We start from the raw sequence: 24,339 nt of genomic DNA, 5'->3' as shown, positions 1-24,339 counted from the left end.
ATGATAGAGGTCCTTCATGCTTAAAGCATCTAGCACCCTGAACAAAATATATTTTGGTTGTGTTAAAATCTGATACATAAAAGTTTGAAATTTTATTTATGAGTGTGGTGTAGTAAGTTGTTGACTAAGAGAGGGGGGAGCAATGGTTGATTAAAGGTTTAGGTAAAGTGGGAGAAAGTGAATTCTGATGAATTGCTGGATTGTGTTTAAATGTTTACTGAGTTTGGAACTAATGGGTGGATGGTAGATATATGAAAAGACAGAGAACTAGCAAAAGAAAAAAGAATGGACAGGAATATGGTGCAAAAGTGAAGATTGTAAAATAATGAAATAGTGAGGTATAAAAGATATGATGTTAACAATAGGGGGCTGAAAAATTCTTTTGGAGGGAGTGTTTTGACAGTATTGTAGAGAGGATGGTTGTTTTTAAAAACAATAATTGTTGAGAAGGATTAAGGTGTTGACATTTATAGAGGAAAGACAGATGAAGAAGATGGGGTAAATTTGAGAAGTGTGGGTTATGAAAAGAGTTGTCGGTGCAAGGGTTGAAAGTCACGGTTGAAAGATACATGGCGATTAACGCAGTTGGGGCTTCTTTGCTTTTCCTTGACTATTTCCAAGTCTTCATATAAATCTAATTTTAGAAAATTTTTTTGGGGTATATTATGTAACAAAGAGACGTCTTCTGGTATGTTGAGGGTATGTTTATGTTGTGCAAGATGTTGTGAGAAGGTGGAAGTGTTCTCTTTTTTAGTGTGTTCTTGGGAACGGGAAGTTAGTGATCTACAGGTTCTACCTATATATGTAGCATCACAATCAGAGCACTGTAATTTGTAAACACCACTACGATCCATGTAGTTGATGCAATCTTTTGAATTGGTTAAACATTGTCCTAGATTGTTCAGGACTTTAAAAGAAATGTGGGTATTCTCAACAGATCTTTTTAGAATATATCTGATATCTCCAGAAAGACGTTCTTGAAGGTAAGGTAAGGAAGCATAATGAGGTTTAATGGACAAGTCTCTGGGGAACGCAGCCTCTCTCAAAAGTTTGAGTTGTTTTTTATTAATAAGTTTGTTAATGAGGTTGGGGTCATACCCATTGTTGGATGCTATTTGTTTTAGAATATTGAGTTCTGTTTGGTAGTTAGATTGTGATAGTGGGATTGTTTCTAGGCGGTGAATATAACTATGGAAGGCTGCATATTTATGTGACATTGGGTGGTTGGAAGATAAAGGTATGATATGATCGGTTTGTGTAGGTTTCCTATAGATACTGAAATCGAAATGGTCGTTTAATCTGGTAATAGTAAGGTCGAGGAAATTAATTGATTGAGACGACTCTAGTTCCATGGTGAACTTTATATTTGGGTGGATTTGATTTATTTTGGAGAGTAATAGATCAGCTGAATTCGAGTTACCTGATATGAAGACTAAACAGTCATCAACATATCGAAACCAATGGAGGATTTCAGGATTTTTCATAATGTGTGTGGATTCTAAGTGATCCATAAATATATCAGCTAGGAGAGGAGAAAGGCAACTACCCATGGCTAAGCCATCAGGTTGTCTGTAAAATTTACTATTGAAAACAAAAAAGTCTTGAGCTAGACAAGTTTGTAATAATTGAATAATTGAGTTAGTGGTAGACATAGTGATAGAATTTGCTCGTAGAAGAGAGTGGACCAGATTAATAGTTTCTTGTTTGGGGACTGAAGTAAACAAATTGCTGACATCAAATGAAAGCATTGTGATGTTGGGATGAAGATTTATTTGTTGGAGATTGTTGACTAGATGAATTGTATTTTTGACTGAAAAGCGAGGGGTGAAGTTCGTCATATTGTTAATGAGATTCAATATGAATTTTGACAGGATAGAAACTGGAGTGTTTATAAAACTAACAACAGGACGAATGGGAATTCCCTCTTTGTGTATCTTAGGTAAACCATACAATCTGGGTGTTAATGGGTTGCTAGGTATTTTATAATATGGAGCTTCATGTTCTGACAAAAATTCTGTGAAAAGTTTATTGGTAGCTTTGATTTTATTAATGAACTTTTTTGTTGGATCTTCGGGGAGTGGAGTGAAATTGTTATCTGCTCCCCCCTCTCTTAGTCAACAACTTACTACACCACACTCATAAATAAAATTTCAAACTTTTATGTATCAGATTTTAACACAACCAAAATATATTTTGTTCAGGGTGCTAGATGCTTTAAGCATGAAGGACCTCTATCATCTCTAATTTTGTTGATTAACTCATTCATTTCCCTTTAACCCATTCCCCTTTATTCTTTAGTCATTCCATTTACTGTTATTCCTGCCAGGTCTCTGAGGATCTCAGTCTTTCCATAAAATTTTTAAATTTAATCACATAAATTATAACTTTAATTCCTTCAGCCGGAAGATTTTCAATCATTTTTTCTCAAACTATTGGACTCACTTATATTAAAAAATTTTTTACGATACTAGCAGTATTAAACAATTTCATCTACTTAAAAAAAAAAAGTCTTACACTAGCTACAAATATATACTAATTATTCTTCCTTGTCCTAGATGTTAGCAACATAAAAGGACATTTCCATATATTTCAGCTAATTCTTCACAAATTACACCTTTTAGACCACACTCCATACGATAAAGAGTAAAATAAGCTGCCTACTACATACGTCATCTTCTTATACATGACCTTCAATAACACCAGTAATTTACATCTTTTACATCCAATATTAAATAATTATAGAGAAATTTTTAAACTCCAATACCTGGATTACTGTTATCATTTTAATATCATCAAAGTTTTTTTTTTTTTTAATCTTTTGGCTGTAGTAATATAATGTTTAACTAACACTGTTTCATGGTTCATTGACATTTTGTTTCTGACACCGCTCATGAGTATTTCATCAATCAGTTGCCAACCGTAGTCCGTTTGAAGAGGTGTACTCTCCGGACACTGGAACTCATTTAAGCATGGGTGTATGTTACCTGAAGTAAAATCTAATTAAAATATTAAACATCATATAATATTATAAACATCATGTACATTCTTCGGTAACATTTTTAAATTTAAAGGGTTTTTACCCAAATATTTTGGTGGCTCAGGCATGTTAACCTGTAAGTATAACCATTTCATTGTTTTTAACCTTAGTCAAAATTTTAAACCACGTTTGTTGTAACTAAATGGTTTATACTTATTTTAGGCATTTTAACCTGATGATGGAACAGTTGTTCCGAAAACGTTCGTGCTTGTAATGTTGCCCTTTTAAGGGTTTTTATAAAATAAAATATACCCACATACAAAGAATAACCTCTTTTGTTATACGTGGTATACAGCCAGCTACAGGAATTATTTTCCTTGTGGATTTTGTTAATTGACGGTATGGTCAACTTGGCTCTTCAATACATGCGCTTAGCCACTAAAAGATGTACTCTCAAGTTGGATATATGGTTCATCTCACAATGTATCAACTACAAAGTTTTTCCAACCTTTTGTAGAATTAAAACACCAGGAAATGTTCCAACCACCTTAAGGAACACCTTTCAACTAAAAATCTTAAAGAAGGAGATTTGCAACCATTATGGAAAACTTAACTTTTTAAACTGTAAACTTAAGGTAACATATGACTTTTTACTTGAATCCATAGGTTTTGATAACTTAAGTAACCTCTTGAATGATGTTCAGGACAAAATGGACAGTGTAACCTCTATTAAATTCAGTAAACTTAAATCTAAACTCAATAAACTCATTAATAATGCATCTAATTCACAAAATAATAACAGTAACAAGAACAAAACTAAATTTTCTAATTTTCAATTTCACCCTAGGCTCAAAAATCTATCCTCCGTACCTTTTGATAAAAATGAACTCGACTTATTGAATCTAGGTCTCAAATACTCAATTCCGAGGAAGGTTTCTGAAAAGGACCTTCAGAGTCTCTCCATTGAGCTAGATGTTATCATACAGAATCTCTCAGTCCCTCTAAACCAAAAAACTTCAATTAGAAACTCCTGCTACAAAACCATATTCAAATTCAAAAACAAAAATTTCCCATCAACTTCTACTTCTTTCAATATCTCTACTACCAACACAACATCTAACACATCCCACAACTCATCATCCATCAACCTACCTTCTACTTCTCAAAATTATTCATTCAACGTTCCTTTTCCACAATTTTCATACAAAAAACAGAAAGACCAACTCCATATCCTCAAGTCTATTCAAAACAAAATTAAATCCCATAATTTAATCATTAGTAAAGCAGACAAAGGCAATTGTCTAGTCATTCTTGATCAGAAGTTATATAACGACAAGGTCACTACATTTCTTTCAGATAACAATTTCACTCCACTCCCCGAAGATCCAACAAAAAAGTTCATTAATAAAATCAAAGCTACCAATAAACTTTTCACAGAATTTTTGTCAGAACATGAAGCTCCATATTATAAAATACCTAGCAACCCATTAACACCCAGATTGTATGGTTTACCTAAGATACACAAAGAGGGAATTCCCATTCGTCCTGTTGTTAGTTTTATAAACACTCCAGTTTCTATCCTGTCAAAATTCATATTGAATCTCATTAACAATATGACGAACTTCACCCCTCGCTTTTCAGTCAAAAATACAATTCATCTAGTCAACAATCTCCAACAAATAAATCTTCATCCCAACATCACAATGCTTTCATTTGATGTCAGCAATTTGTTTACTTCAGTCCCCAAACAAGAAACTATTAATCTGGTCCACTCTCTTCTACGAGCAAATTCTATCACTATGTCTACCACTAACTCAATTATTCAATTATTACAAACTTGTCTAGCTCAAGACTTTTTTGTTTTCAATAGTAAATTTTACAGACAACCTGATGGCTTAGCCATGGGTAGTTGCCTTTCTCCTCTCCTAGCTGATATATTTATGGATCACTTAGAATCCACACACATTATGAAAAATCCTGAAATCCTCCATTGGTTTCGATATGTTGATGACTGTTTAGTCTTCATATCAGGTAACTCGAATTCAGCTGATCTATTACTCTCCAAAATAAATCAAATCCACCCAAATATAAAGTTCACCATGGAACTAGAGTCGTCTCAATCAATTAATTTCCTCGACCTTACTATTACCAGATTAAACGACCATTTCGATTTCAGTATCTATAGGAAACCTACACAAACCGATCATATCATACCTTTATCTTCCAACCACCCAATGTCACATAAATATGCAGCCTTCCATAGTTATATTCACCGCCTAGAAACAATCCCACTATCACAATCTAACTACCAAACAGAACTCAATATTCTAAAACAAATAGCATCCAACAATGGGTATGACCCCAACCTCATTAACAAACTTATTAATAAAAAACAACTCAAACTTTTGAGAGAGGCTGCGTTCCCCAGAGACTTGTCCATTAAACCTCATTATGCTTCCTTACCTTACCTTCAAGAACGTCTTTCTGGAGATATCAGATATATTCTAAAAAGATCTGTTGAGAATACCCACATTTCTTTTAAAGTCCTGAACAATCTAGGACAATGTTTAACCAATTCAAAAGATTGCATCAACTACATGGATCGTAGTGGTGTTTACAAATTACAGTGCTCTGATTGTGATGCTACATATATAGGTAGAACCTGTAGATCACTAACTTCCCGTTCCCAAGAACACACTAAAAAAGAGAACACTTCCACCTTCTCACAACATCTTGCACAACATAAACATACCCTCAACATACCAGAAGACGTCTCTTTGTTACATAATATACCCCAAAAAAATTTTCTAAAATTAGATTTATATGAAGACTTGGAAATAGTCAAGGAAAAGCAAAGAAGCCCCAACTGCGTTAATCGCCATGTATCTTTCAACCGTGACTTTCAACCCTTGCACCGACAACTCTTTTCATAACCCACACTTCTCAAATTTACCCCATCTTCTTCATCTGTCTTTCCTCTATAAATGTCAACACCTTAATCCTTCTCAACAATTATTGTTTTTAAAAACAACCATCCTCTCTACAATACTGTCAAAACACTCCCTCCAAAAGAATTTTTCAGCCCCCTATTGTTAACATCATATCTTTTATACCTCACTATTTCATTATTTTACAATCTTCACTTTTGCACCATATTCCTGTCCATTCTTTTTTCTTTTGCTAGTTCTCTGTCTTTTCATATATCTACCATCCACCCATTAGTTCCAAACTCAGTAAACATTTAAACACAATCCAGCAATTCATCAGAATTCACTTTCTCCCACTTTACCTAAACCTTTAATCAACCATTGCTCCCCCCTCTCTTAGTCAACAACTTACTACACCACACTCATAAATAAAATTTCAAACTTTTATGTATCAGATTTTAACACAACCAAAATATATTTTGTTCAGGGTGCTAGATGCTTTAAGCATGAAGGACCTCTATCATCTCTAATTTTGTTGATTAACTCATTCATTTCCCTTTAACCCATTCCCCTTTATTCTTTAGTCATTCCATTTACTGTTATTCCTGCCAGGTCTCTGAGGATCTCAGTCTTTCCATAAAATTTTTAAATTTAATCACATAAATTATAACTTTAATTCCTTCAGCCGGAAGATTTTCAATCATTTTTTCTCAAACTATTGGACTCACTTATATTAAAAAATTTTTTACGATACTAGCAGTATTAAACAATTTCATCTACTTAAAAAAAAAAGTCTTACACTAGCTACAAATATATACTAATTATTCTTCCTTGTCCTAGATGTTAGCAACATAAAAGGACATTTCCATATATTTCAGCTAATTCTTCACAAATTACACCTTTTAGACCACACTCCATACGATAAAGAGTAAAATAAGCTGCCTACTACATACGTCATCTTCTTATACATGACCTTCAATAACACCAGTAATTTACATCTTTTACATCCAATATTAAATAATTATAGAGAAATTTTTAAACTCCAATACCTGGATTACTGTTATCATTTTAATATCATCAAAGTTTTTTTTTTTTTTAATCTTTTGGCTGTAGTAATATAATGTTTAACTAACACTGTTTCATGGTTCATTGACATTTTGTTTCTGACACCGCTCATGAGTATTTCATCAATCAGTTGCCAACCGTAGTCCGTTTGAAGAGGTGTACTCTCCGGACACTGGAACTCATTTAAGCATGGGTGTATGTTACCTGAAGTAAAATCTAATTAAAATATTAAACATCATATAATATTATAAACATCATGTACATTCTTCGGTAACATTTTTAAATTTAAAGGGTTTTTACCCAAATATTTTGGTGGCTCAGGCATGTTAACCTGTAAGTATAACCATTTCATTGTTTTTAACCTTAGTCAAAATTTTAAACCACGTTTGTTGTAACTAAATGGTTTATACTTATTTTAGGCATTTTAACCTGATGATGGAACAGTTGTTCCGAAAACGTTCGTGCTTGTAATGTTGCCCTTTTAAGGGTTTTTATAAAATAAAATATACCCACATACAAAGAATAACCTCTTTTGTTATACGTGGTATACAGCCAGCTACAGGAATTATTTTCCTTGTGGATTTTGTTAATTGACGGTATGGTCAACTTGGCTCTTCAATACATGCGCTTAGCCACTAAAAGATGTACTCTCAAGTTGGATATATGGTTCATCTCACAATGTATCAACTACAAAGTTTTTCCAACCTTTTGTAGAATTAAAACACCAGGAAATGTTCCAACCACCTTAAGGAACACCTTTCAACTAAAAATCTTAAAGAAGGAGATTTGCAACCATTATGGAAAACTTAACTTTTTAAACTGTAAACTTAAGGTAACATATGACTTTTTACTTGAATCCATAGGTTTTGATAACTTAAGTAACCTCTTGAATGATGTTCAGGACAAAATGGACAGTGTAACCTCTATTAAATTCAGTAAACTTAAATCTAAACTCAATAAACTCATTAATAATGCATCTAATTCACAAAATAATAACAGTAACAAGAACAAAACTAAATTTTCTAATTTTCAATTTCACCCTAGGCTCAAAAATCTATCCTCCGTACCTTTTGATAAAAATGAACTCGACTTATTGAATCTAGGTCTCAAATACTCAATTCCGAGGAAGGTTTCTGAAAAGGACCTTCAGAGTCTCTCCATTGAGCTAGATGTTATCATACAGAATCTCTCAGTCCCTCTAAACCAAAAAACTTCAATTAGAAACTCCTGCTACAAAACCATATTCAAATTCAAAAACAAAAATTTCCCATCAACTTCTACTTCTTTCAATATCTCTACTACCAACACAACATCTAACACATCCCACAACTCATCATCCATCAACCTACCTTCTACTTCTCAAAATTATTCATTCAACGTTCCTTTTCCACAATTTTCATACAAAAAACAGAAAGACCAACTCCATATCCTCAAGTCTATTCAAAACAAAATTAAATCCCATAATTTAATCATTAGTAAAGCAGACAAAGGCAATTGTCTAGTCATTCTTGATCAGAAGTTATATAACGACAAGGTCACTACATTTCTTTCAGATAACAATTTCACTCCACTCCCCGAAGATCCAACAAAAAAGTTCATTAATAAAATCAAAGCTACCAATAAACTTTTCACAGAATTTTTGTCAGAACATGAAGCTCCATATTATAAAATACCTAGCAACCCATTAACACCCAGATTGTATGGTTTACCTAAGATACACAAAGAGGGAATTCCCATTCGTCCTGTTGTTAGTTTTATAAACACTCCAGTTTCTATCCTGTCAAAATTCATATTGAATCTCATTAACAATATGACGAACTTCACCCCTCGCTTTTCAGTCAAAAATACAATTCATCTAGTCAACAATCTCCAACAAATAAATCTTCATCCCAACATCACAATGCTTTCATTTGATGTCAGCAATTTGTTTACTTCAGTCCCCAAACAAGAAACTATTAATCTGGTCCACTCTCTTCTACGAGCAAATTCTATCACTATGTCTACCACTAACTCAATTATTCAATTATTACAAACTTGTCTAGCTCAAGACTTTTTTGTTTTCAATAGTAAATTTTACAGACAACCTGATGGCTTAGCCATGGGTAGTTGCCTTTCTCCTCTCCTAGCTGATATATTTATGGATCACTTAGAATCCACACACATTATGAAAAATCCTGAAATCCTCCATTGGTTTCGATATGTTGATGACTGTTTAGTCTTCATATCAGGTAACTCGAATTCAGCTGATCTATTACTCTCCAAAATAAATCAAATCCACCCAAATATAAAGTTCACCATGGAACTAGAGTCGTCTCAATCAATTAATTTCCTCGACCTTACTATTACCAGATTAAACGACCATTTCGATTTCAGTATCTATAGGAAACCTACACAAACCGATCATATCATACCTTTATCTTCCAACCACCCAATGTCACATAAATATGCAGCCTTCCATAGTTATATTCACCGCCTAGAAACAATCCCACTATCACAATCTAACTACCAAACAGAACTCAATATTCTAAAACAAATAGCATCCAACAATGGGTATGACCCCAACCTCATTAACAAACTTATTAATAAAAAACAACTCAAACTTTTGAGAGAGGCTGCGTTCCCCAGAGACTTGTCCATTAAACCTCATTATGCTTCCTTACCTTACCTTCAAGAACGTCTTTCTGGAGATATCAGATATATTCTAAAAAGATCTGTTGAGAATACCCACATTTCTTTTAAAGTCCTGAACAATCTAGGACAATGTTTAACCAATTCAAAAGATTGCATCAACTACATGGATCGTAGTGGTGTTTACAAATTACAGTGCTCTGATTGTGATGCTACATATATAGGTAGAACCTGTAGATCACTAACTTCCCGTTCCCAAGAACACACTAAAAAAGAGAACACTTCCACCTTCTCACAACATCTTGCACAACATAAACATACCCTCAACATACCAGAAGACGTCTCTTTGTTACATAATATACCCCAAAAAAATTTTCTAAAATTAGATTTATATGAAGACTTGGAAATAGTCAAGGAAAAGCAAAGAAGCCCCAACTGCGTTAATCGCCATGTATCTTTCAACCGTGACTTTCAACCCTTGCACCGACAACTCTTTTCATAACCCACACTTCTCAAATTTACCCCATCTTCTTCATCTGTCTTTCCTCTATAAATGTCAACACCTTAATCCTTCTCAACAATTATTGTTTTTAAAAACAACCATCCTCTCTACAATACTGTCAAAACACTCCCTCCAAAAGAATTTTTCAGCCCCCTATTGTTAACATCATATCTTTTATACCTCACTATTTCATTATTTTACAATCTTCACTTTTGCACCATATTCCTGTCCATTCTTTTTTCTTTTGCTAGTTCTCTGTCTTTTCATATATCTACCATCCACCCATTAGTTCCAAACTCAGTAAACATTTAAACACAATCCAGCAATTCATCAGAATTCACTTTCTCCCACTTTACCTAAACCTTTAATCAACCATTGCTCCCCCCTCTCTTAGTCAACAACTTACTACACCACACTCATAAATAAAATTTCAAACTTTTATGTATCAGATTTTAACACAACCAAAATATATTTTGTTCAGGGTGCTAGATGCTTTAAGCATGAAGGACCTCTATCATCTCTAATTTTGTTGATTAACTCATTCATTTCCCTTTAACCCATTCCCCTTTATTCTTTAGTCATTCCATTTACTGTTATTCCTGCCAGGTCTCTGAGGATCTCAGTCTTTCCATAAAATTTTTAAATTTAATCACATAAATTATAACTTTAATTCCTTCAGCCGGAAGATTTTCAATCATTTTTTCTCAAACTATTGGACTCACTTATATTAAAAAATTTTTTACGATACTAGCAGTATTAAACAATTTCATCTACTTAAAAAAAAAAGTCTTACACTAGCTACAAATATATACTAATTATTCTTCCTTGTCCTAGATGTTAGCAACATAAAAGGACATTTCCATATATTTCAGCTAATTCTTCACAAATTACACCTTTTAGACCACACTCCATACGATAAAGAGTAAAATAAGCTGCCTACTACATACGTCATCTTCTTATACATGACCTTCAATAACACCAGTAATTTACATCTTTTACATCCAATATTAAATAATTATAGAGAAATTTTTAAACTCCAATACCTGGATTACTGTTATCATTTTAATATCATCAAAGTTTTTTTTTTTTTTTAATCTTTTGGCTGTAGTAATATAATGTTTAACTAACACTGTTTCATGGTTCATTGACATTTTGTTTCTGACACCGCTCATGAGTATTTCATCAATCAGTTGCCAACCGTAGTCCGTTTGAAGAGGTGTACTCTCCGGACACTGGAACTCATTTAAGCATGGGTGTATGTTACCTGAAGTAAAATCTAATTAAAATATTAAACATCATATAATATTATAAACATCATGTACATTCTTCGGTAACATTTTTAAATTTAAAGGGTTTTTACCCAAATATTTTGGTGGCTCAGGCATGTTAACCTGTAAGTATAACCATTTCATTGTTTTTAACCTTAGTCAAAATTTTAAACCACGTTTGTTGTAACTAAATGGTTTATACTTATTTTAGGCATTTTAACCTGATGATGGAACAGTTGTTCCGAAAACGTTCGTGCTTGTAATGTTGCCCTTTTAAGGGTTTTTATAAAATAAAATATACCCACATACAAAGAATAACCTCTTTTGTTATACGTGGTATACAGCCAGCTACAGGAATTATTTTCCTTGTGGATTTTGTTAATTGACGGTATGGTCAACTTGGCTCTTCAATACATGCGCTTAGCCACTAAAAGATGTACTCTCAAGTTGGATATATGGTTCATCTCACAATGTATCAACTACAAAGTTTTTCCAACCTTTTGTAGAATTAAAACACCAGGAAATGTTCCAACCACCTTAAGGAACACCTTTCAACTAAAAATCTTAAAGAAGGAGATTTGCAACCATTATGGAAAACTTAACTTTTTAAACTGTAAACTTAAGGTAACATATGACTTTTTACTTGAATCCATAGGTTTTGATAACTTAAGTAACCTCTTGAATGATGTTCAGGACAAAATGGACAGTGTAACCTCTATTAAATTCAGTAAACTTAAATCTAAACTCAATAAACTCATTAATAATGCATCTAATTCACAAAATAATAACAGTAACAAGAACAAAACTAAATTTTCTAATTTTCAATTTCACCCTAGGCTCAAAAATCTATCCTCCGTACCTTTTGATAAAAATGAACTCGACTTATTGAATCTAGGTCTCAAATACTCAATTCCGAGGAAGGTTTCTGAAAAGGACCTTCAGAGTCTCTCCATTGAGCTAGATGTTATCATACAGAATCTCTCAGTCCCTCTAAACCAAAAAACTTCAATTAGAAACTCCTGCTACAAAACCATATTCAAATTCAAAAACAAAAATTTCCCATCAACTTCTACTTCTTTCAATATCTCTACTACCAACACAACATCTAACACATCCCACAACTCATCATCCATCAACCTACCTTCTACTTCTCAAAATTATTCATTCAACGTTCCTTTTCCACAATTTTCATACAAAAAACAGAAAGACCAACTCCATATCCTCAAGTCTATTCAAAACAAAATTAAATCCCATAATTTAATCATTAGTAAAGCAGACAAAGGCAATTGTCTAGTCATTCTTGATCAGAAGTTATATAACGACAAGGTCACTACATTTCTTTCAGATAACAATTTCACTCCACTCCCCGAAGATCCAACAAAAAAGTTCATTAATAAAATCAAAGCTACCAATAAACTTTTCACAGAATTTTTGTCAGAACATGAAGCTCCATATTATAAAATACCTAGCAACCCATTAACACCCAGATTGTATGGTTTACCTAAGATACACAAAGAGGGAATTCCCATTCGTCCTGTTGTTAGTTTTATAAACACTCCAGTTTCTATCCTGTCAAAATTCATATTGAATCTCATTAACAATATGACGAACTTCACCCCTCGCTTTTCAGTCAAAAATACAATTCATCTAGTCAACAATCTCCAACAAATAAATCTTCATCCCAACATCACAATGCTTTCATTTGATGTCAGCAATTTGTTTACTTCAGTCCCCAAACAAAAAACTATTAATCTGGTCCACTCTCTTCTACGAGCAAATTCTATCACTATGTCTACCACTAACTCAATTATTCAATTATTACAAACTTGTCTAGCTCAAGACTTTTTTGTTTTCAATAGTAAATTTTACAGACAACCTGATGGCTTAGCCATGGGTAGTTGCCTTTCTCCTCTCCTAGCTGATATATTTATGGATCACTTAGAATCCACACACATTATGAAAAATCCTGAAATCCTCCATTGGTTTCGATATGTTGATGACTGTTTAGTCTTCATATCAGGTAACTCGAATTCAGCTGATCTATTACTCTCCAAAATAAATCAAATCCACCCAAATATAAAGTTCACCATGGAACTAGAGTCGTCTCAATCAATTAATTTCCTCGACCTTACTATTACCAGATTAAACGACCATTTCGATTTCAGTATCTATAGGAAACCTACACAAACCGATCATATCATACCTTTATCTTCCAACCACCCAATGTCACATAAATATGCAGCCTTCCATAGTTATATTCACCGCCTAGAAACAATCCCACTATCACAATCTAACTACCAAACAGAACTCAATATTCTAAAACAAATAGCATCCAACAATGGGTATGACCCCAACCTCATTAACAAACTTATTAATAAAAAACAACTCAAACTTTTGAGAGAGGCTGCGTTCCCCAGAGACTTGTCCATTAAACCTCATTATGCTTCCTTACCTTACCTTCAAGAACGTCTTTCTGGAGATATCAGATATATTCTAAAAAGATCTGTTGAGAATACCCACATTTCTTTTAAAGTCCTGAACAATCTAGGACAATGTTTAACCAATTCAAAAGATTGCATCAACTACATGGATCGTAGTGGTGTTTACAAATTACAGTGCTCTGATTGTGATGCTACATATATAGGTAGAACCTGTAGATCACTAACTTCCCGTTCCCAAGAACACACTAAAAAAGAGAACACTTCCACCTTCTCACAACATCTTGCACAACATAAACATACCCTCAACATACCAGAAGACGTCTCTTTGTTACATAATATACCCCAAAAAAATTTTCTAAAATTAGATTTATATGAAGACTTGGAAATAGTCAAGGAAAAGCAAAGAAGCCCCAACTGCGTTAATCGCCATGTATCTTTCAACCGTGACTTTCAACCCTTGCACCGACAACTCTTTTCATAACCCACACTTCTCAAATTTACCCCATCTTCTTCATCTGTCTTTCCTCTATAAATGTCAACACCTTAATCCTTCTCAACAATTATTGTTTTTAAAAACAACCATCCTCTCTACAATACTGTCAAAACACTCCCTCCAAAAGAATTTTTCAGCCCCCTATTGTTAACATCATATCTTTTATACCTCACTATTTCATTATTTTACAATCTTCACTTTTGCACCATATTCCTGTCCATTCTTTTTTCTTTTGCTAGTTCTCTGTCTTTTCATATATCTACCATCCACCCATTAGTTCCAAACTCAGTAAACATTTAAACACAATCCAGCAATTCATCAGAATTCACTTTCTCCCACTTTACCTAAACCTTTAATCAACCATTGCTCCCCCCTCTCTTAGTCAACAACTTACTACACCACACTCATAAATAAAATTTCAAACTTTTATGTATCAGATTTTAACACAACCAAAATATATTTTGTTCAGGGTGCTAGATGCTTTAAGCATGAAGGACCTCTATCATCTCTAATTTTGTTGATTAACTCATTCATTTCCCTTTAACCCATTCCCCTTTATTCTTTAGTCATTCCATTTACTGTTATTCCTGCCAGGTCTCTGAGGATCTCAGTCTTTCCATAAAATTTTTAAATTTAATCACATAAATTATAACTTTAATTCCTTCAGCCGGAAGATTTTCAATCATTTTTTCTCAAACTATTGGACTCACTTATATTAAAAAATTTTTTACGATACTAGCAGTATTAAACAATTTCATCTACTTAAAAAAAAAAGTCTTACACTAGCTACAAATATATACTAATTATTCTTCCTTGTCCTAGATGTTAGCAACATAAAAGGACATTTCCATATATTTCAGCTAATTCTTCACAAATTACACCTTTTAGACCACACTCCATACGATAAAGAGTAAAATAAGCTGCCTACTACATACGTCATCTTCTTATACATGACCTTCAATAACACCAGTAATTTACATCTTTTACATCCAATATTAAATAATTATAGAGAAATTTTTAAACTCCAATACCTGGATTACTGTTATCATTTTAATATCATCAAAGTTTTTTTTTTTTTTTTAATCTTTTGGCTGTAGTAATATAATGTTTAACTAACACTGTTTCATGGTTCATTGACATTTTGTTTCTGACACCGCTCATGAGTATTTCATCAATCAGTTGCCAACCGTAGTCCGTTTGAAGAGGTGTACTCTCCGGACACTGGAACTCATTTAAGCATGGGTGTATGTTACCTGAAGTAAAATCTAATTAAAATATTAAACATCATATAATATTATAAACATCATGTACATTCTTCGGTAACATTTTTAAATTTAAAGGGTTTTTACCCAAATATTTTGGTGGCTCAGGCATGTTAACCTGTAAGTATAACCATTTCATTGTTTTTAACCTTAGTCAAAATTTTAAACCACGTTTGTTGTAACTAAATGGTTTATACTTATTTTAGGCATTTTAACCTGATGATGGAACAGTTGTTCCGAAAACGTTCGTGCTTGTAATGTTGCCCTTTTAAGGGTTTTTATAAAATAAAATATACCCACATACAAAGAATAACCTCTTTTGTTATACGTGGTATACAGCCAGCTACAGGAATTATTTTCCTTGTGGATTTTGAAAAATACCAGTTCCTCCAAATTATAATCGAGGATAAAATTGAAGGCAAGAGAGGAATGGGACGCAAGAAAATGTCCTGGCTCCGAAACATAAAGCAATGGACAGGGATTAACGACATGCAATCTCTGATACATATTGCAAGAAATAGAGAGTTAATGGAAAATGTGATCGCTAACATCCATTAGTGGATTTGCATCTTAAGAAGAAGAAGAATGTATCAAGGGCAAACAAAATGAATATAATATGTATATACAGGTCGTGGTAAAAGAAGTGGGACGGAATATTTCAAATAATCGAAATTATTTATCGACATCAAAATGTTCATCAAGGTCTCTATAAGTCTGTATTTTACGTAGACTGAAAATTATACGAATGGTTTTGTTGCAGTTAAAATTAAAAATACTTGCCAAGTTGCTGGTATGTCCAAATTTGAATAAAATACATCCAAGACTTTACTTTCTGCAAACGCTGTATTAAATATAACCTTGAAACAAATTAGAACTAAATCATTTCCGAGTTTTTAGCAAAACAAAATGTTTAAACACGTGAGGTCCAGTAATTAATACCAATGCTATTGAGAGTATTCGTCTTTTTCATGTTACGCTGCAGTTTAATTGAACTGCATCCAAACCATTCACGGAGATTGCCTAGCCACGAGATTTTACGTCTACCTACGCTTCTTCTGCCTTTGATTTTACCCTGCATTATAGTTCTTAGTAGTTCGTATTTTTCACCTCTCATGATGTGCTCCCAGTATTCCAATTTCCTGATTTTTATGGAATTTAAAACTTTCTCATTGTTTTCCTAGTTGTTCAAAAACTTGTTCATTTGTTTTGCGATCCATCCATGATATTTTCAAAATACGTCGGTAACACCACATTTCGAATGCTTCTAGGTTTTAATGTTGGATTTTTTCAGTGTCCAAGCTTCAACCCCATACAAAAGGGTAGAGAAAATATAACATCGAAGCATTCTTATTCGGAGCGATATATTGATATCGCAATTACAAAAAAGTTTTCTCATTCTATTAAAAGTTGACCAAGTTAGTAAAAGTTGATCAGTATCTTCTGTGATCCATGCTCCAAGGTATTTGTAAGAAGATTTGTTCAATTTCTGTATTATCTAGTACTAGCTTAACTTTGATGTTTATTTATTGAGAGTATGCACTCCAGTAATTAGACCTAAGGTACTTTAGTGTTTAACTAAAACACACCACAAAGTCCGAATTAAATTCCCGAAACACTTTTTTGTTACTTCTTTTTAGCAAACGATTTGTCCTATTCACTATGTGATATTTCACTATCAAAGTCGTCACTATCTGAATTGCCTATCCGAATAATTAGAGGCCAGACCTCATCTATAACTCACTCGGTTTGAAAAGACCGAACGATTATGCCCGTATGTCTAATACAATTTTTGCCATTGTTGTATCTTTAATTGTTCTAGCAATTATTTCCATAAACTAAGAACGCTAGTGTCATCTGTTGTTTAGGATGCATGTTTATCGTAAAAATTTTGGGCTATACCCCAAACTAACTCAATTGCATTATAGTGACAATGGTAAGGCGAAAGTCGAAGAACTTCATGGCCTTATTTAAGAGCCCTTTGGTCAGTAACAAATTTCTTTTGAATTTTGTGCTCTCCACACGTTTGAAGTAAATCGACTTATAAAAATATGTCACTATGATAAATTTTCTTTTCTTTGATTACTTAAGGCTAAAAACCACGGAGAAGAAGAAAGAATTGATGGCAATGATACACGCACTATATCATGAAATAAAAAAAAATTTAAGTGGAAAATAAAGAAAAGCTAAAGCGCCTGTAATATTTTGCTTATCTCAACTGTGTCAAAGGCTTTGTAAAAATCGACGAATATTAGTACTAAAGGTATAATTGTATTCCACTTTTTTCTTTATTAGTGTTCTTATGTTTTTTAAATTGTCATTAGTTCTGGAAATTTTTTGCAATCCTTCCTGTTCTCTTGGTTGATAGGTCTTTAGTTTTCATTCAACAACTTGTATAAAAGATTAAGGAGGTTAATCAGGTAATTCTCTAAATTTGTTTTGTATTCTGCGTTATATAGTAGATTCATTGTAACATGGTTCTAGTCTGTTGTAATATTGGTTTTGCAAATGCAGTTATTAAAAAGTAGTGTAATTTTTTCAAGTAATATATATTCTCTAATTTTTATGGCTTCTGATACTATTTTATCTTCACCGGGAGTTTGATTATTTCTCAATAAAATGAGATATTACTTGGTGGTATTTTTTACAAACTTATTAGTTTACGTTGTATGGTTCAGAAAACTTGTTAAAGGATACTTTTAACCAGTACTGTATACAATACGATGTATGACTGATGTACCCGGTCCAAACTCGTCAAAATTGCAAATAAATTAACATACTGTACACAAACAGAAGACCTAAACTCTATTAAACAATGTCAGAATCATTTACGAAACATTTTTTTAAATTAAAAACCATACACCGTATCCGCTACAACGTCCCAAAATAAAACCACTTAATTACACTCCGTATTTTAGAGATGGTTTTTCGGACACGAAACGATGTAATATACGCTTTTTTCCGAGCAAAAACTGTAGCTTTCTCTGCTGAGTGAGCACTCCATCAGCGGATCGGGCTCTTCACGAGGAAATAAACGTGCCTAAACTCTGCTATATGATGTGGCGCAGTCAGTAGGCCAAAGATATATAAAAAAGAATAATGAATAAAAAAATATTTATGGTAACCTTAGTAATTTATCTTATAACGTCGGCGTCGTTTATATAAGGTAAAACAAAAGTAATACCAGAAATCAGTTTTGATATAGAAAACAAGCTACATTAACGATAAAAGAAAAATCTTTTCTTGTAGTATTAAACTTTTGATTTGATTATGTAGTGTTAGTCAGATAGTGTACTAATTTTTTTTAGAAAACAATTTTTTTTTATTTTACTAGTTCAATATTACGTTTTGTTAATTTTTTATTTTTAAATGATATAAATGATTAAAACACAATAGAATGTAGTATATTTACATAGTACTGTATTCGTCTATACACTCTAATCAATAACAGAAAATTTTAGTCAAGTGATTTTTGTTATTGTCAGTTTATATTGGTATTGTTGTTTCGTCTAACACTTTTTTTGTTAGTTTATTGTGTCTCAGCTACAAGGTTATTGACACTGGCTCAATTTTGTTACTATACATTTTACATTACATTAGATACAATTTACAATAAAGAAATTATGTAAAAGAGAAACTAATAAAAAATAATACACTAAATTTTATAATACAAGTTCGTTTCTCGAAGGAAATCTAGTACATTTTGAACAAGTTCTAATTGGCTGAGGATAATATTTATAAGACCTTGAACGGAGTTTTTTTTGTTCTTGCTCGTATTTAACACACTGTGTAAGAATATTTTGAACGGTTAATGATTTACTATTTTTTGTTATATTTGTTTTACCAAATGTAGCTTATATCCAATTTAAAATAATTTAAAAATCCTCTACAACAGTTAGTGTAATATGATTCGCTGTTTTAACAATTTATTTATATTTTATAGTCATCAACTTTACAATCTCCAAAGATACAGCTCACGCATTCCCAATTTATGACCCAACCACAACTTCACGTACAAAGAAATTTTTGTAGGTAGCTAATAAATAGTTTCTGCTAGTAAAACTCTACATAATTCATAACTTCCAACACCCTGGAGATCAAAGACAATAGTGCCAAGAAGCCGATGTCGCTGGAAAGGCCCCAAATAATCCCCCATAAATGAACTACTTTGGAACTTCGCTCATTATCAACTATGTGATCGTCTAACACCCGACACGGCGTTCATATTTCCATATTTACCGCCTATATTCACTCTCCGTTTAGTAAATAGGCCATCAGACGGCCTTTGTGTGACGCTTACCATTGGCGTCCACATCCAGAGAGCGCGGGAGAATAGAGGTGTGAGCATATTTTTGGTTATTGCAGTAACAAGATACGCTTTAGTGTTTAACTAAAAAAGTTTTCAGTGTTTTTATTTGATGAGTTATTAATATTGTCTATGGCTTCTCGAATAATTCTTGCTTGTTTTATGAAAACCAATAGAAGCTCTAATACTATAGATTTTAAAATCACTTTTGTAACACCTATGAAGATGATGTTGAACTAGTGCCGAAATTGAATCGGAATTGGAATGATCTTATTTTGGATTCTTTGATTGATTTGGCCTGTGTAAGATCGGGGCAGTTGGAACTAACAATTTCATAAACTCCGAGTTATTCGTTTGGTGCTGAGATTTTCTTCATATTTAAATTATTTGGGTTCTGTTGATCTACTGTCATTATTTTGGTTTTTTTTGTTATTCTCGAGATCGGTTTTTAACTTTTTTCTTTAACTCGTTGGATAAGTACTAATTTTTTTTAGAAACAGCGATGAAGGTGGTATTGTAACGATCTAATGTGCTTACCACATTGGGTATTACTTGTAACAGTATATAATTTCTTATAGAGGATTGAAAGTGGGAACTGAGCAATTACTGGGCTGGAGATAGGGTAAGCAAACAAACTGAAACGTTTGCGAACGGCCAATCTTATTTTGGTTAGAGAGCTGGGGTTGTAGGTAAGTATCTTTATTTAAGAGACTGAAAAGGGGTAACTGCAAGGAAAGAATTTTAAAAAATACTTACAGAGATTTTCTGGGCAACATAACACAAGAAAGTTCCCAAACTATTTGAATTGGACGCCGTTTAAAAGAATCCTCATGCTGGATAGAAAGAAAGGCTTTTCTTTCCTTATATTACTCTGGCAGGTACTTCCTTTAAGAAAGTTTTTGGAACACAAAATGGACAATTCCTGGGGAGGTAGGTAGAACACTGACTCGGGTTTGGATTATCCTAGATGACAACAAACTGCACTTTTCAAAACTCGGCCGCTCAATTCTTGTTTAAAACTATGTGGATCTCTCAAATTGTTGGAGACGCCGTTTTACAAATCCCTCACATGAGACACAGCACAACAAATGGGTGATTCACTTAACAAAAACTGTCAAATAGCATCTTAAGCCCAAATTCAACTCCCAACTAAAAAACTTGCCGTCTTTTAAAGAAGTACACGCCAAAAGCTATTTCTTCAGAATCCAATTCTCAACTCGAATGAACTGCTACTACACTTTACTATTTTTTGATGACAAAAAAAACGAATAACAAAAACAGAATAACAAATTTAAAGAAAATCCGCACTAAACAATAAAACCGACTGCTTTTGACAGCGGCTCCGCCGAGAGTGTCTTCATAGTCTCATCTCATCAAATCGGTAAAAACATAAACGGAAAAATTCTTGTTTATTTGTTGCGCAAATCTCAATTCCCGTGATTCGACTGGTTAGGTACATAATAATGCTGAACATACAATTTGTCGATATCTACTGCATGTATTAGAAAGAATTGGAACAATACAAAATACTGTGAGATGAACTATATTTTTCTATGTTCTGTGAAATTCTTAAAATATTTTCTTTCAATACATAAGATAAATTTAAAAACAAATACAATGTAGTATTCTAAAAATATATAAAACAGAAATTTTTATTGTTTTATTTATAACCTTTTTCTGCGTTCATAAATTTCCTTCCAAGCCTCATCTGAATACAATATCTCAAACCGCGAACGTATTTATTATTATTAATTGGTCGACAATTAATTAAAATAAGGGATAGACTGGGTCTCGACCGAAGGAAAGGGACTTTCCCACTAAGTATGACAAATGACCTTCTCTCGGTTTATAACACGTAAAGAATTTTAAGTCTGCTAATTTAAGCATTTCCTCTTCGTGGTGTTGTTCCTTAACACAAATTTTGTCTGATCTGTTGTAAAAACAAGCATTTTTTTCCAGAAGATAATTAAGAGTGAGAATAATTTCATAATAATTATGTAAAAATATATACATAACTGTATACATATAAAGGGTGCCCAGAAACTCTTCTACCAAAAGGATACCGCAGATAGTGACGTGATTCTATGTCGATTTACAATTGGTACAATGATTGGTGATGGCTCATGTAAACTAGAGTTCTTGATTGTCACCACGATCCATCTACTTGGGAGGAGAAAAAAATATTTTTATTAAAAAAGATATTTATAAATTATAAAGATAGACTCCCATTACAGCACAATTATTGCATAGTTTTCTGCTGCGCTGCAAGCAAATAGGACCGCCACATTTTAATGATGTTTTACTATGTTTCTGAGATGGGCAGACAGAACATGTTGCGTTTCAAAAGTTTGTCAAACTGAAGTTCTTTTGAAAGATTTTACAATATAATTCTTTGGAAATGACTTCACGTATAAGTGATCTTATATCTCTAGAAAGATTTAGAATTAATAGACGTTTCCTTAGATGTACTTCTATGAGTGTCAAACCTAAACTTTAAATAAAGTGGATCCTTTTCGTTGAGGTATTTATAGACGGTAACACAAATATAATATGAAACTATTTACACAACTTGTATTGATTAATGTGTAAAATATTACTAACGGCCATCTCCTGATTTATGCAGGGTCCTCTGTCAAAATTGAGTTGTTTTAATTACGTGATCTATTTTGACTAATTGAGAAAAGAAGTTTTATAAACAACTTTAATTTCTTATAGTCACTGACAGGATTCTAAGAGAAAGCGTTTTACTTAAGGTAATATAAAGATAAAAACTTAAATGTTTTCTTTGAAGATTTGTTGTACTCTGTAAATTATTGAAACCTTATACAGGGTCGCATGAAAGGTACTGCTTTCTAAATGAAACGGATTTTTTTTGTTAAAAGATTTTTGAATCTAAATAAACAATTTTGACATATACTTATTTTAACTTTTTGTTTCAGGTATGACCTTTCATCTAGTTTAATTCTACAGTGTACTGCTATCTTAAACTATCTTTGGTCAGTAAGTCGTTAGAAATAAATTTTATATGTCTATTTAGTATATCTTTTTAAATTTGGTAAATGCCTTATTCTGTATACGTAACATAAAAAATTAGTAATTTTGTCGTTTCAAAATCAGCAAAATCAATGTTTACAAAATTTTTCAACTATTATATAAAAGTTAAAAATTTTCGAAAGAAGAAATCTCAAATTCTAAAAGTGAAATGAACTAAAGTTTATCTCGAGATAATTGTTATAAGTAAAAGATTGAAATTAAGACACAAAAACAAGGGTAATAAGGGATTAAACAAGGATTTGTACGAAAATTGTTCTAAAGTTAAAGCCAAGTACGATGACCCCTTTGCCATTTAATGCTAATAACTTTATTAGTAGTAGACCAAGTCAGCGAAGATAACATTTTACTGCTCGGTTGTGCTAATAAGCTTTGCTCAATAAGTTTTTAATTATAGGACCTACGGCATATAATACCTCGTATTTATACAGTGAATTTTTTAATAAAGATGGTTTGTTGAGTTTTGTTTAATTTTTTTACCGTATATTGTTGGGTTACTAAATAATCAAATTTCTGCCTTTGCAAGAACATATTTTTATTAGAAAAATAAGGTTCCATACACACATATCATTAAAAAATGATTCATGTTATCTAAACACTGTCCTGTGATGGACAAACAATATGAAGAGCGGTGGCGATATCTGTGAAGATCGTATTACCATCAAATTTAGACTTGTCATCATATATTACATTTTTGTTGATGGCTAAATAGTAAATGTATATATATATATATATATATATATATATATATATATATATATATATATATATATATATATATTATTGTAACTAAATAATTTTGCCTACCTCAGGGTAAGAACATAGGGGTAGAAGATTGAGGACTGAAACTATGGGGGCGAAGATAGGGCAAGCAAAACAATCGTTAATTGTGCGAACGGCACTCAGGGGGTTGTTGGAGAGCTAAAGTCGTGGATAAGTAAACGACAAGGGGTTTCGGATTGGGGTAACTACCAAAAAAATGAAATAAAGGGGTACTTACATAAATCTCCTGGATAAAATGCATAATATTGACAGACAAGAAATACCTCTAGCTATTTTAAATGCAAACACACAAAAAAAAGATTAGGAGATTTTTCTAAAATAAAATAAACAAAATGGTTGGAGCAATAAATTAAACATTTATTTTTGTCTCAAACAAACAGTTATCAAAAATAAAGATTGCACCAAAAATATACTATATAAATAGTTGCAAAATACAGAATAAAAAAAACTTACATGTGCCCGTTTACAAACTCCAGGGGTTGGAGATACTACAAAAACTTACAAATGTTACCGCACAGAGATTAACCTTTTTTTAAAACAAACAAAACAAATAAATATCGAAAATAATAAAGTTAGCTGTCATATGTTAACATTAAATTAAAAAAAAAACAATTAAAATGACAGCTAAGTTAAACCATA

General features: G+C 32.5%; 3 protein-coding genes across 3 annotated transcripts in view; all 3 read left to right on the top strand.

Annotated features, from left to right (window-relative positions):
• Positions 1–24,339, top strand: part of LOC140444602 (monocarboxylate transporter 2-like) — a 798,852-nt gene that overhangs the window by 608,790 nt on the left and 165,723 nt on the right. The window lies entirely within an intron of this gene.
• On the top strand, positions 2,112–5,910 carry LOC140444577 (uncharacterized). The gene is made up of 2 exons (XM_072536339.1): positions 2,112–3,113; positions 3,200–5,910. Exon 2 carries the CDS (start codon positions 3,379–3,381, stop codon positions 5,908–5,910), a length of 2,532 nt encoding a protein of 843 aa, XP_072392440.1. The 5' UTR covers positions 2,112–3,113; positions 3,200–3,378.
• On the top strand, positions 11,758–21,491 carry LOC140444579 (uncharacterized). Its single transcript, XM_072536342.1, has 2 exons — positions 11,758–15,683; positions 15,770–21,491. Exon 1 carries the CDS (start codon positions 11,758–11,760, stop codon positions 14,287–14,289), a length of 2,532 nt encoding a protein of 843 aa, XP_072392443.1. The 3' UTR covers positions 14,290–15,683; positions 15,770–21,491.

The sequence above is a fragment of the Diabrotica undecimpunctata genome, chromosome 1 (genome assembly GCF_040954645.1).
Source record: "Diabrotica undecimpunctata isolate CICGRU chromosome 1, icDiaUnde3, whole genome shotgun sequence".
Classification (NCBI taxonomy): domain Eukaryota; kingdom Metazoa; phylum Arthropoda; class Insecta; order Coleoptera; family Chrysomelidae; genus Diabrotica; species Diabrotica undecimpunctata.
This window is presented reverse-complemented; position numbering and strand designations above follow the sequence as displayed.

Bases quoted from the DNA above. Each gene is read 5' to 3' on its own strand.
- LOC140444577 (XM_072536339.1), top strand. From the start codon at position 3,379: ATGGTCAACTTGGCTCTTCAATACATGCGCTTAGCCACTAAAAGATGT.
- LOC140444579 (XM_072536342.1), top strand. From the start codon at position 11,758: ATGGTCAACTTGGCTCTTCAATACATGCGCTTAGCCACTAAAAGATGT.